Here is a 14833-nt window from a genome sequence, read left to right as displayed (position 1 = left end):
GGAGAGCTCCCGGTGGCCCCTGCTGGCGCGAAAATTTTTTTTGGGATGTGTGTGTGATTTTTATTAGTGATGCCTCACGGACCAGTACCCAATGCCTTTCGGACCAGCACCGGTCCGTGGACCGGTGGTTGAGAAACACTGCTGTAAACCACCTTGGGATGCCTTATGAAAGGCGGTATAAAAACTGAACAGTAAATAAATCAGTGGCTACTATTCTTGCTAGTGATAGGGTGCCTCCAAGTCCAGAGATGGGACACCTGAATACCAATTGCAGGGGAGCAACAGCAGGAGAAGAGGCATGTCTTCATCTCCTGCTTGTGGCCTTCCCAGAGGCGTCTGGTGGGCCACTGTGGGAAGCAGGATGCTGGACTAGATAGGCCTTGAGCTTAATCCAACAAGGCTCTTCTTATGTTCAAGGCTCAACAGAGATCTAATGGGGAAATCACATCACTCTGCCTGTCCACTGGCTCATCTGAGAGGGCTCTGCTCCATTCGCTCTTCCCATCAGAGGTGCGGTGGGTTGACATGTGAGAGCGAGCCACTTTTATCGCAGCCCTCTAGGCTTTGTAACGCCCTGTCCTGGGAGATGCAAAGGCATTTGGATACCAGGGTTGATACAAATAGATGGTTTTTAATTTTTTTTAAAAATAGATTTTTTAAAATTTAAATCGATTTTTAAAAAAACCATAAAGAACTTAGTCAAAGATATCATCGTGAATATTCATCATAATTATATTCCATGAATATCTTGACTGCAGTATATGGGGATGAGAGATAACAGACCTGAGCAGTCCTATTCCGCAGGTGATGTACGTGCAGCCCACACACACAGTCAAGCCCTTTCTTCCCTGCCCTCCCGCCCAAGTGTCTAAGACAAAGAAGGTCAAGGAATGAATAGAGGATTTGTGGGGACAGAGTAGACCTGAGCAAGGAGGAGGAGTCTGGATAAATTTTTTTCTTGATTGATTGTTCAATTTATATACCTCTCTTTTCATTAAAATAATCTCAAAGTCGTTTACAATGTAATTGAAACAATGTATAATTAAAATACAAAGGTACAGATGATCTCAAAAATTGGAATACATAATATAAAAGTACAAATAATATAAATATAAAAATAATCTCTCTATAAAAATTTAATAACCCATAACATAATAATGATAATACATAACACAAAGCAGCAGCAGTAACAACAAAATGCTCTCATTCAAAAGGTTGGGTGAAAAGCCACGTCTTTACTTTTTTCCTAAAAATAAAAATATTGATTATTATTTATTTATAACATTTCTACATCCTATTTCTATACATGGAGAGGAGGGAAATGCAAAGTGAAACCAAACGAGAGAGGAGAGCTGGTCTTGTGGTAGCAAGCATGACTTGCCCCCTTAGCTAAGCAGGGTCCACCCTGGTTGCATATGAATATGAGACTAGAAGTTTTAGCACTGTAAGAGATTCCTCTGAGGGATGGAGCAGCTCTGGGAAGAGCAGAAGGTTCCAAGTTCCCTCCCTGGCAGCATCTCCAAGACAGGGCTGAGAGAGATTCCTGCCTGCATCTTTGGAGAAGCCGCTGCCAGCCTGTGAAGACAATACTGAGCTAGGTAGACCTAGGGTCTGACTCAGTATATGGCAGCTTCCTATGTGAACAGAACATATTCATGCAGTCCTGAGGAAACATTTTTCTCAGTTTTAGAAGGGAACACCTATCATGGCAGTAGACCATAAAAGAGACTCATTTGGGGAATATTTTAATGAAGTTCCTGTACCTGTGGGTAAGACAGGCATACGTGCAAAATGCAAACAGTGCAACAATGAAATGCAAAGCCTGGTTGCCCGAATGAAACAGCATTATGAGAAGTGTGTACCTATTACAGTGTGTACCTTTTCAAAACGAAACCTACATTTATCTCTAAATATGTATTTATCTCTAAATATGTATTACTAGCTGACCCCGCACAGAGCATCTGTGTACTCTTTGGGTTACCTCTCCCCCCACCCTTCTGCCCCAGTCTCTGCTTCTGGGCCCAGCCACCTCTCCTCCCCACTGCCACTTCTGCCCCCACTTTCTTTCCCCCCTCCTGGGCCTTGCCTCCGTGGCCGGGCCGGGCCCACCACCTCTGGCCACCTCTGGCCTCCATGGCTGGGCCGTGGTGGCAACCAATCCTCCTGGGTGCACCTCAGCCAATCAGGTGCGTCCACTGCCCAGCCAATCAGCTGGACTCTGGGACGCACATTCCAAGGCACACCCAGGAGAATTAATATAATAGAAGGTTATATTAGACAATAAGAATGTACTGTTATAGAAAATGATGATTAAATAGAGTTTTCTGACTTGTAATTTAAATTGTGATTTAACTCATTAAAATTGAGTCCTTCTGTGAAGCAATTTAAATCATGATTTAAATAATGATTTAAATGGATTTGATTTAAATCAAATCAACCCTGTAGGATACCAGGCCAAAATATTTCATTTTCAGCATATTTACAGAGTGACTTTCTCCCAAGTTTGCTGGTGATTTCTGCTGCTCATTTTCTGTTTGTGCTCTATGGTTTGCTTTCATGTACCAACACTTAAACTTGCTTTTAATCTATGTTGATGTTAGCTGCTTTGGACATCTTGTTATGAGTCTGGAAAAAAGCAAAAAATATATTTTCAGCATATTTACAGAGTGACTTTCTCCCAAGTTTGCTGGTGATTTCTGCTGCTCATTTTCTGTTTGTGCTCTGTAGTTTGTTTCCATGTACCAACACTATCTAGCTTAAATTTGCTTTTAATCTATGTTGATGTTAGCTGCTTTGGGCATCTTGTTATGAGTTTGGAAAAGAACAATATAAATATTTAAAAAGAAATAATGGTAATAACGCCTGTGATGTTAAATGGAGGAACGATGATTGCCGACTGAATTGGTTCCACTTTCCATTAGATGGGGGGTTGGGGGAGTGCTGGGAAGGAGCTCCCTACTAGATGAAAATAAAAGAGCAAGGCAGAGGTTCTCTCCTCCATTTGGGAGAAATTGATGGAACGGTTCTCCAGGACAGGCGGTATGCTTCCCTTTTCTCTTTAGAAAAAGCCTGAGTTCTGCAACTGCATTGTCACCTTTGCCTCTCTTCTACCTTTCCTCCTCTGCTTTCTGCTTCATTGTTGAAATGTGGGTTGTGTAAGCTCCTTGGGTTAGGGACCTGACTCTGGTGCTCACAAAGCATCAGTGTTTCATTAGGATATTGGTCAATATTATTTATATGCAACTTTCAGTGTGCAGATTGCCAGAACATTTAGCGTAGCATTGTCTACTCTAATGGGCAGCATCTCTTCAAGATCTCAGGCAGGGGTCTTTCCCAGACTTTTTAAACTGGGTGTCACAGCTCCTACACAGTTGATCTTCAAAGGAAACAGCCACATTCATGACAAGTGGCAATTTCTTCCAACCCGTCTTTGCTTTTTATATCCCCACAAATGGTTGGATGCTACCACTTTGGGAAATCTAGCTCTAAAGTGTTGCGTGATGCAGAAGGACAGAGCACTCTGCGAAGTGGTCAATTGGCCTGACAGTTAAAGTTCTGCTTATTTTTCTGCAGCCTGCAGGTTGTGTGTGTGTAGGTGTTCTTTTTTTTAAAGTATTGAATTTGGCTCCCCTCCTCCCCTTCGGATTTTGAGAAAAAAATTATTGCCACATGGTGGAAAGGAAACCTGCCAAAGACAACAGCAGAAGACCCTCCCTCACCACCCTCGAAAATGAGGGCATTTAAGACAAAAGCATATGGGCATATGCTAACCCACTCTGTTACTGCTAGCAGCAGATCTGGAACGAGCAGTTGGTGCAAAATGTACTGCACACAGGAGGAATGTTTGCTGCTCCTGGGCCTGACGATCCCATCTTATTCCCTGTTAGCAGAGTGTACCTCCAGTGACTGTTGCTGGTGTCTGTCTTATGTTTGTCCTGTGCACTCTTATATGTATTTTGTTTCCCTGTTTTCCTTTATGCACTGGTTTAGTTATTTATTTGATTTCTATATTTATTTATTTATTTGATTTCTATACCATCCTTCCAAAAACAGCTCAGGGCAGTTTACATTAAAATAAAACTAAAATAAATTAACTGTTAAAATCAAAAAGTATAAAAACATAAAACCATTATTAAAACCTTTAAAACAATTTTTAAAACCCTGGAAAAACCAGGCCAAACCCTTACGGTTTAAAAACAGTTTAAAAACTCTGGAAGGCCAGGCCAAACAGAAAGGTCTTAAGGGCTCTCCTGAAGGCCAACACTAAATTCAGACTACGGATTGCTGCCGGGAGTGCATTCCACAGCCCACGAGCAACTGTAGAGAAGGCCCGCCTCTGAGTCGCCACCAGACGTGCCGGTGGTAACTGAAGACAGACCTCCTCAGATGACCTTAACGTGCAGTGGGGATCGTGCAGAAGAAAGCACTCTCTAAGATCCTTAGAGATATCTTATGCTTAGGATATCTTGGGCTCTCTCTAAGGAAGGGTCCACTTTGCTCCCCCCACTCACCCATTATCCTTTTATGACATACGCAAATCTTGCACAAGAGTGCAAGAATATATTGCTAAGCCTGTATATTCTTCTTGATCTTAGTCTTTTTGTAAAAATAATAATAATAAAGTTTTCCTTGAGGGGCTGAACATGATCTCTTGACCTTAGCCCCATCATAGTAAAGCAACAGCTTCTCATCTGGTGAAATAATGCAGTGCATTAAGACCATATGATGCTTTGTTTTTCAGATGAAAAGCCCAGAAAGGTGGACTCTAGTTTTATGCTCTGTCCCGCACCCATTCTTCATGAAGTTGGCCAGTAAGTATTTTGCTCAGTAATTTAGCTCCTGAGTGTGCCAGGAGGAGTTACTAAACAAATAATCAAAAATTCCAGTGAGCTCAAAGTATCCAGTCCACCGAGGATGCCTGTGGTTTCTCTTTATGATTTGCTGTTCTGTCCATCTCATTGCTATCAGCCTCCACTGAGGAGGGGACAGTGATGCAGCCAGATTGCCTGTTTTCAAAGCAACTCTGTGTGAGTGACTGTGCCTCCAAGTCAGAAGACTCACGGAAATCAGCGAGTTGCACAGGAATATGGGATGAGCTTCCCTGAAGGTGGATAATTTTTAAACTTTTGCACTCTAAAGATCAAACTAGATGATTTGCCTATTGCCTGTTGTGTGATGGGGCCTGCATGCCTGATTGTTTTAGTTGAAATATCACGTATTGGTGGGGGGTGGTCTGTGTTGGGACCCTTGCCCTCACCAAAGGGCTAAAGCCCTCTCCACAAGCATGCAGGCCCCAATCACACAGTTGGCTAGTTTGTACCGAAAAGGAAATGTCTTTGAATATGTGTGCGTCAGGTATGTGAGGTTTGGTTTTAGCTGTAGTGTTGATCTGTGTTTTAAAAAACTTTGGAAAAGGGCTGGGTTGGTAGAGCTAAAAGCTGTCGTCTCTCTCTTTCTCCCCATCTCTCCCTGCCCACTTCCTTTGTGCTAGTTCTCCAGGGAAATTCACCGAATCTGAAATGAGCTTTAAATAGTCAAGTGTGACTAAACAGATTTGGATAGTGCCTTAAAAATGAATCCACAGCCAGTTCATTTAACTCTAAAAAGGTCTGGCTTGTCATAAGTTGTGTGCAGATTAAGTACTCTCGTTTTAAAAATAGGACATATAATATGCTTTCTTCTGCATAAACTCTGGGCTCATAGTTAAATGTCTTAGATTATCACTGGCACTTACAAGCTATTATTAAAATTATGTGTCAAGATGTGTACTGCCGTTTCATCATGTGGTGATAAAACAAGGCAGCAATTTAACATTCATGGCAACATCTTAACAACACTGTGGCTGAAATGTTGCCTGGGCCTTATTCTTAGTGTCGCTGGCCCTGGCTGAAGATCATGTCTGTAGCTTTAAAAACTAATTCCTCCTTTCACTTCTTCTGCATTCAGAAGTGCCTTAGGCTTTTGAGGTCACTTTAGCTTAGGCTTAATTTCTTGTATACTTGGGAAAGAGTTTTTCCTTCCTTAATGCTACCCAAGCTAGCCAGGGAATCGAACTTTTATGGTGATGGACACAGGCGGTCAGAAGACTGCATTGCAGTGCAGCAGGGGAAGGGGGTCTGGTCATCTGCCCTTTGGAGTAGAACAGCAACTCCAGCACCATCGTTGAACTGAGCCACTTAGGGCAGGGGTTCTTAAGCTTTTTACACTTAGCACTTACGGACCTCGCAGATGCTCAAGTATTACTCATGGGGCCCCACCACATTTATGTAAACAGGGTTTTCCAACATTGGGTCCTTGAATGTTGCTGGGCTACAATTCCACATCATCCCCAGCCATAGTGGCCAAAGGTCATAGTGGCCAAAGGCTGGGGATGATGGATTGTAGTCCAACAACATCTGGGGACCCAACGTTAGGAACCCCTGAATATATTTTCATAGTTTCCCCCTGCTAGCTGAGCAAAGAGGTACCTTTCAAAGTGGAGATTCTCTTATATTTGGCATGGGGAAAACAACTGGCCCGATCCAATCGCAGCACAGCATTTTCCCAGTGGTGGATGTTGGGGTCTACCTTATGTTTTATTTTTAGATTGTGAGCCCTTTGGGGACAGAGTCCTCTTCTTATTTCTAATTTCTTTTTCTGTGTAAGCCACTTTGAGAACTTTGGGTTGAAAAGTGGTACATAAATATCAGTAGTAGTAATAGTAATATATTTTCATAAGACTCCAGTAAAAAATAGAGTAAAGGTAAGGACCATGTTTGTTTATAAATTCTGTTTTAGGAGAGCTAGCTTTAATTATATATTTAATTTTCCATGGACCACTCAGACCTACTCCGGATCCAGGTTAAGAATGCCTGACTTGGGGCCTAACTACAAATTAGAAGCAAATGTGTAAACTTGAAACCTTTCCCTCTGTTTTGTTTCTTCAGGAAACAAAGTTGGTTCAGAAGGAGGTGGTTTGAAGCCAAGAAGTGGTGGGAGGGAAAAGGGTGAAGCATCTCGCATCCTGCTACTTTTCTGCTCAGATGTCCTCTGTCTGAGTAGCAGAAAAGGCCGCTGGGATTTGGTTATGCTCATATACATGTCAGGTGTAGTTAGGCTTTTATCCAGCATTGATGTTGTAATCTGATCCTGGAAGGGAGCATCAGAACGGATCAAGTGCCTAGCAGTTTGGAAGAATGTCAGATCCCTTTTCAAACTCTTTCAATATTAATTAATTAATTAGATTTATATCCTGCTCTTTTTGATAGACATTAAAAAAATTAATAACCGAGCCTCGAATGGGCTTGCCGTAATTTTTGTTTTTAAAGGAAAAAAATATTTTAAGGGGAGGAAAGTTCTCAGAGGAGAGGGGCCAGATGACGGTCAGTCATCCTCAGGTTGACGGAGGGACCTCGCTAAAAGAAAGCGCGGGGGTGGGGGGCTCTCTGCAGTTGTGCCTGTTTAAGCATGAACCCAACAGGACTGTACAAAACATCCATTGACTTATAGTGTTAAATACCAGGAAATAAACAGAGGGACATTGGAGCACAAGAAGAGCCTTGCTGGAACAGGCCCAAAGGTCTGTCTGGTCCAGAATCCTGTTTCCCGCAGTGGCCAACCTGATGCTTCTGGGACCAGGGGTGTAACTATAATAGGGCAAGGGGAGACAGTTGTCTGGGGGCCCACTGCCTTGGGCACCCCCCCGAGGCAAGTCACATGACTGACTCCCCCAGCCGGTCACCTCCCCGGGCTTCCTTCAGTTGTATTCATCCTCCAAAATTGATGTGAGTGTTAAGACCTGGAGCTACAAGAACAGCATGTCTTTCTCTAGTCCCATTAAATGACTTGCATCGTCCACAATTTACAAAACCTTAAAAAAAAAAATTTAGGATGATATTCTATTGTGGCACATAGGTGTGTGTGTGTGTGTACACACACACACACACACACACACACACACACACAATTTTTTACTATGCTTTTTGTTACCACTATTCAGCCTAATTTAAGATTTCTTTACTTCATGAGCTGAGCTTCAGTGAGTGGGAGGCAATTTTAAAATCTTGTCTCTGGGCCCGCTCCAGCCTTGCTGCGCCCCTGTCTAGGATGCTCATAGGCAGGGCATGAAGGCAATATTTATTTCCTACGATTGCTCTGTAGAATCTCATATTAGTGGTATCCTGCTTCTGAATGTGGGATTTTGATATCACTGTTGTGGCTAAATAGCCATTGATAGACTTCTCCTCCATGAATTTTCCTAAAAACCTTTTAAAGCCATCTGAGGTAGTGGCTATTGCCACATCCCATGGCAGTGTGCCCTGTGTTAATTATGCATTGGGTGAAGGAATACTTCATCCCATCGGGTCATCAGTCTTCTCTGCCCACAAAACAGAAGCATTCAAGCATTGTTTGATTTTCCTCTCAGTCTGAAGTGGCATAGCCCAGCCACAAATTTGTCACAGGGCGCTTTTGCTTATCTGTCTTCACACTGAGATAACAGTGCATCCTGCCAAGCAAACACAAAATGTGCTGTAGTTTTGTTGCTGCTTGTTTTTTCAAGCTTTGGTGCAAATCATTGGAATTTGTTGTATTTTGCTTGCACTGGGATGTGAGTGTTGGGCTGCAAAATTACTGCAGACCACAAGGCACCACATTCTAATGGCAACACAGACAAAGTACTGGATACTCAGGCAGTTGTTTTTGAGTAGCCTTAGAGAGAACAGCAGGGCTGCACAACTTTTGGCCCTCCAACTGTTGATGGACAACTCCTCCCACCATCTGCAGCCACTGTGGCCAGTAGTCAGGGATGATGGGAGTTGTAATCCAACCGCAGCTGGAGGGCTAAAGTTGTGCAGCTCTGGAAAACCATCTCTGCAGCCAATTATGCCATATGCTGATGTTACATAATGGTGTCACCTTTCAAAAATTTCTGCTGGTATGTATGCCAGATTTTAGAAAGGCTGCTTTGGAGGAATTTAAAAATTGTGGAGTTTGGCTTGGACAATGCGTGGCAGATTTAAAGACGGACAGCTATGAGAGAGAGAGAGTTTGTATCTGAACTTCTGACTTTCTGTTGGCACAGCTCATAGTGTTCCTGGAGATCTCCCAGGAATTCTCCTGAAGTGGAGTGAACTTAAGCTGCAAATGCAGCAGTAATCGGAAGATTGTCCCCTTTCCTTAAATAGGGTTTGACTGTTGTATAGGTAAAGTTACACTGATTGGAAAGCTAGTTTTACATCTTCTAGTGCTGAGAGTAATTTTATACGTTTGTGCAAGAGGTGAATAGTGTTTGCTGCAATAAAGGCAAACAGGCTGACCAGGGAAAGAGGCCAAATTACCCAAGATAAATTGGTATGGCTGGCAATCTGCTGGCTGCAGGAGGATTTGAGCCCCAGTTGCTTACTTCTGTTGGTAGCTCTAGTTCATAATAGAAATTTATAAGATACTTCCCATAGCTTTACATATGAAGCTGCCTTATCCTGAGTCTGACCATTTAGCTCTTTACACTGGCTGGCAGTGGCTCTCCAGAAGCTTGGGCTTTGTTTCTTTAAAAGAAGCAGCAGCAGCTGAGATTCTCAGGAAGCTGCGTTCTTCACCCAGTATCACATTCTGCATCCATTTTTCTGCTTTCTGGTTGAATCACAGAATATGCACAGCCCTGATTGGAGGAAAGATTTGAGGTGTTTGTGTTTTGTTGTGCTGTAGTCTACATGCCTGCATTTCACTGCATGGTTTCCTTTTGCAGCATGTCTGAAGAGAGCTTTACAGTGGTGGAAGGTGATAAACACAGCAGCTAGGCCTTCTGTGTTAAAGAATACGGTAGGAGTGCCTTCTGTCTCAGTGAGGATCAAAAGCCATTCTTCATATGCATTTTCCTATGAATCTGAGAGTCGCTTTAATGTGGTGCTGAAGTGCATAAACTGGGAAAGTTAAAAAATCTCCTCACAGCCATGAGCTCTTGCAGTGGCAAACTCTTTTCTCTAGGCTCCAGTCCCCAACTTCCTGATCTGTTTTGTATGGGAATAATAACTGACTTGGCTTACACCAGAGGTTTTCAAATGTGGGTACCCAGATGTTGTACAGGTGGACCTCTGTATTCACTGGGGTTCCATTCTCCGCAATTACCACGGATAATGAAACCACGAATACAGAATTATTAAGTCTATGGGATTGCAGGGGTTAGGTTCGTGGAGTCCCGGAAATCTTGTAATGGCAAAAACCGGTCATAAAGGGCAAAATAAAGTGCCCTGTTGTGCTCCATGGGCTTCCAAAAATATTTTTTTCTTTAACAAGAATTCTTTTTTAATGAAACGAGCAACAAAATGGCTCTGTTTGACAAAATGGTGGCTAGAAATTACCTCCAAGGTCATTTCTGGACACCCACCAAACCGTGGATACATGGATTTATCCCTCCCCCCTTTTCTCTCCTACGTATGCCGAGGTCAGGTGCCAGTTCCCTAACCATGGATATGCGAAGCCACGGATTCTGGATACAAGGAAAACTAGGTTCTGCTGCACTGCAATTCAACTCCCATCATCCCCCATCTTTGACCATTATTGCGTGGGATGATTGGAGTTGCATTCCAACAAAATCTGGGGGCCCACATTTAAGAAACACTGCCTTACAAGATTGTTGTAATGATTATCGTGCTGTCTCCCCGCTCCCCCCTCCCCCCTCGTCTTTGGTTGGGATTGAGTCCTTAGGAAAATTCCAGCATAACTTGGACTTGTCTCATTGGTCCCTCTTCTCATTGTTCCCTTGACGATAACTTATGGCTCCCTTTTCTAAAATTTAAATTATTTTAAAATTTAAAATTATATTATCCAGGCATAAGTGTCAGATGACTCGAAAGATATGAAGAAAGGTGTTTTGAAGGGCTGCCCCCCAATTGAGGTACTCTTTCCTGGCTGCAGACCTGCCAAAGTCCAAGTGTGAGCACATTTTGGAAGCATTATGATGGCTAAACTACACACTAAAACTACATTTAAAACAAGGGGACAAGAGATCCTGGTTGGATTATAATGAGATGTAAGGGAAAAGTAGTCTTTTCTTAAATTATGTTTGGTCCATGGTGCATGAGTATGTACAATAAAAGAGGACAGTGCTTCTACTTTGCTTTTAGAATAGGAAAAAGGTTGTGGTGTTTATTTTGAATGTTTTATTCTAGAGTAAAGGAGTTTGGCTTTTCGAATGCTCCCCAAATGACCAAAGCAGAGATGCTGGCCACAGTCCAAGAATCGCATACTTTTAACTGAATATTCTAAGACAGAAAATACATGTGTGTGATAATGACCCTTAGTGTAGTAGAGAGACTTTACCTCAAACAGCTGGAAGCCAATAAGCTTTTTGGAAGACCTTAGGACATACTCTCTCCTTCCCTACCTCACAGGGTTGTTATGAGGATAAAATGGTAAAAAGCGTATGTATATGCCATTCTGAGTTTCTTGGGAGAATTGTGGTGTACAAATTCTTACCCCCTGCCTCAAAAGATGAGTTTGCTTCCTTCTAGTCTAAGTGGGATGTGATTTTCAGGTCATATGCTATGGTATAGTTCATATACCATAGCATATACTTGTGTTGTGTAATATCCAACTCCATTTTGTGACCTCAGAGGTCCGTGCAGCTTATTTCAGTGGCCCCATTCTTCAGGGTAGTTGTTTCCCCTCCATTTCTGTAACTCTGTCCATGTCATGATACACACATTCTTGTTTATTAAGCAACTTGGAAGTTTGGGCAAGGTCTGGGCTCTGTTACAGCAAGCAGATTTTGAAATCTTGTTTTTATTAGTGTACAGCAGCATCCGGCTTGAGAAGGGGTTTGTTGGATGAATAAACCAGGCACTGTTGAAACATATGTGAGGAACAAGATCTGGTTTGTAGACAGATCTGTCCTCCTGTGAGGTCAGATGACACTATCCCGTAAAATGGTTGACTAGGGTAATTTGCAGAGGATGGAACTGTTTTTATCTTCTCATCCTTCCTTCCTTCTCCCTCAGTGTCCCCTATAAGAACATAGGAAGAACCCACCTGGATAAATTCCAGCATCCTGTTTCCCACGGTGGCCAAACAAATGCCTCTGGGAGACCTTTCATGCAGGACATGAAGCCAGATAGCCTTCCTCTATTGTTTCCCCTCCCCAGCAACTGGTATTGAGAGGTATACTGCCTCTGAACATGGAGGTTCTACATGGCCATAATGACTTGTGGTCCGAATAAGACCTCTCCTCCCAGTGTCAGCTCAAGGTCTTTGTGTGCTTGAGGCAGGGTGTCCCCTTTGTGTGTATCCTCCTCCCCGTCTTCCTTCCCTCTTTCAAAAAAACAAGGCAGAAGGGCATCTTGCTGCCTCACTGGTGCCCCAATAATCTGCGTACCGATGCGACTGCCTCGCCTTATGGAGGGCTGTCCCCAATTCTTCCATGCATTTATCTAAGTCCCTTTTAAAGCTAGGGTCCACTGCCACATTCTTTGGTGGGGAATATACTTTGCTCTCCCTGTTCTACCCTCCCTGGGTTCAATAGCTCATCCAGAAGCCACAATGTTAAAGTGGCAATCTGTTTATAACACACTTATGGTGTAACAAAAGCCACTTAAATGGGACAGTAACATCTATCTATCTATCTATCTATCTATCTATCTATCTATCTATCTATCTATCTATCTATCTATCTATAGCTAGCTGTCTAGCTATCTATATATCTAGCTGTCTAGCTCTCTATTTGATTTCTATACCGCCCTTCCAAAAATGGCTCAGGGCAGTTTACATTAAAACAAAACTAAAATCAACTAAGTATTAAAATCAAACTAGCCGACCTGCACAGAGCATCTGTGCGCTTTGGGGCCGGCTGTTTCCCACTCCCTCTCCCTCCTGCCCTGTCTCTCCTCTCTCCCCCCTCCTTCCAGGCCCGCGCTCTCTTGCCCTCCCCCCTCCCGTTCCTCCCCCTCCCCCCACATGGAGCCTAACCAGGCTGCAGGCGGACAAAAAGGGCCCTGCCACCGCCGCTCCTCCTCTCTGACGGCGAACAGGGAAGCCCCGCCGCCCGATTCCTTCCCGCCCCAGGCTGCAACAGGTGAGGGGGCTGCGCCCCACTGCCCGTTCCCCACTCACCCCTGTAGGCACCTCCAGGGCCAGTCTGTCCCGCTGCCTCCCGCCTTCTCTCAGGTCATGGCTGCGATGGCCAGGCTAGGGCTGCAGCTACCTCTGCCGCCACCTCCTCACAGCAGCCCGCGGCGGCTGCCACTGCCTCCTCACCACAGCCACCACCATTTCCCCCCACAGCTGCAGCTCAACGGCCTCAGTCCTGCCGCTTGCCCAGCCAATCCCAACGGCTCCCGCTGCCCAGCCAATCTGGAGCCTCCGCTGCCTAGCCAATCTGCTGGGTTGCCGGGCCGCATCCCCACAGAGGCACGTCTACGGGGATTAAACATATGGAAACGGTAAAAACTACATAAAACCATTATTAAAACACTTTGTAAAACAGTGGAAAACCAGGCCGAATCTTTACAGTTTAAAAACAGTTTTAAAACCTTGGAAGGCCAGGCCAAACAGATAGGTCTTAAGGGCTTTCCAGAAGGCCAATAATGAACTCAGATTATGGATTTCTGCCGGGAATACATTCCACAGCCCAGCAGCAGCTACAGAGAAGGCCCGCCTCTGAGTCTCCACCAGACGTGTTGGTGGTAACTGAAGACGGACCTCCTCAGATGACCTTAAAGGTGGGGTGGGAAACGTGCAGAAGAAGGCGCTCTCTACGATAATTCGGACCTAAGCCATTCAGGGCTTTAAAGGTAATAACCAGCACTTTACATTTTGCCTGGAAACATATTGGCAGCCAGTGCAACTGTTTCAAAACAGGCATAATATGGTCTCTCCGGGTTGCCAATCTGGCTGCAGCATTTTGAACTAACTGAAGTTTCCGAACTATGTACAAAGGCAGCTCCACGTAGAGCACATTGCAATAGTCAAGCCTGGAGGTTACGAGCTGATGCACCACTATTTTGAGGTCATCCTCTCCAAGGAATGGACGCAGCTGTCAAATCAGCTGAACCTGATAGCACTCCTGACCATAGCCTCCACCTGAAATACCATTATAGAGAGATCTTTATGAGCCAGGGGTGTAGCAAGGTTGGAGTGGACCCTGAGACAAGAAGTATAGATGGGCCCTTACCCCCACCCAGCCACCTTCTCGTCTCCTCCCCCTGCTATAACTCTGCAGAAAAACTGTAAGGACATGGCAATACTTAATTCTCAGTTTGGCACACTTTTGCAAAAAGCGAAGTCACTTTCAAGCATTGAGGCTATTTTATTCCATTGCAAGCTTATAAAAATAGTCATTATGTAAATGATTTATGTATGAGCTACTATTACAAGGAAAGGGAAAAAAAAATACCCACTAACTCTTTTGAGAGTCATATTGGGGTAGATAACAATTTTATCATACATTTTGCTATGTAAACTACTTTGGGGACTTATTGTGTGTGTGTGTGTGTGTGTGTGTGTGTGTGTGTGTGTGTGTGTGTGCGCGTGTATACATATGTATGCACATACGCACGTATTTGTGTATGTGTCCATATATATATGGACACACACATAATAAAACAAAGGCAGAAGGGAAAAATATAGAATCAGAGCAGTTTAAAACTAGCAAACCATTAAACCAGGATACTCAACTCTTCCCACAAGATTGTGAGCCATTTTGGGGGCAGGGAACAACTTCTTTAAATGTTTTGCTATGTACAGGTGAATTTCATCACTCACAGCCCCGACACCCAATTTCACGTATCCGCAGTTGGGCAATGGAGACCTGATCCTGGTAAACACAGTTTGCAAAAGGTTTAAAATCTGCCTATCTGTGGTG

The 14833-nt window shown here is 43.8% G+C and overlaps 1 protein-coding gene and 1 long non-coding RNA gene across 3 annotated transcripts in view; one reads left to right on the top strand and one right to left on the bottom strand.

Moving 5' to 3' along the window:
• The window catches only part of ANTXR2 (ANTXR cell adhesion molecule 2), a 172287-nt gene that overhangs the window by 63324 nt on the left and 94130 nt on the right, over positions 1–14833 (top strand). For both annotated transcript variants that reach the window (XM_053256646.1, XM_053256645.1), the window contains exon 10: positions 4742–4811. In XM_053256646.1, the coding sequence (XP_053112621.1) occupies positions 4742–4811 (70 nt within the window). The remainder of the gene's footprint in view (positions 1–4741; positions 4812–14833) is intronic.
• On the bottom strand, positions 1027–13264 carry LOC128327621 (uncharacterized). The gene is made up of 2 exons (XR_008308704.1): positions 13084–13264; positions 1027–2625 (listed from the first exon to the last, which is right to left on the bottom strand). It is a non-coding gene; the product is annotated as an uncharacterized LOC128327621 (long non-coding RNA).

This window comes from Hemicordylus capensis, chromosome 5, assembly GCF_027244095.1.
Source record: "Hemicordylus capensis ecotype Gifberg chromosome 5, rHemCap1.1.pri, whole genome shotgun sequence".
In the NCBI taxonomy this organism is placed as follows: domain Eukaryota; kingdom Metazoa; phylum Chordata; class Lepidosauria; order Squamata; family Cordylidae; genus Hemicordylus; species Hemicordylus capensis.
The sequence above is the reverse complement of the archived record's forward strand: the minus strand, read 5'-3'. Positions and strand labels throughout refer to the sequence as shown.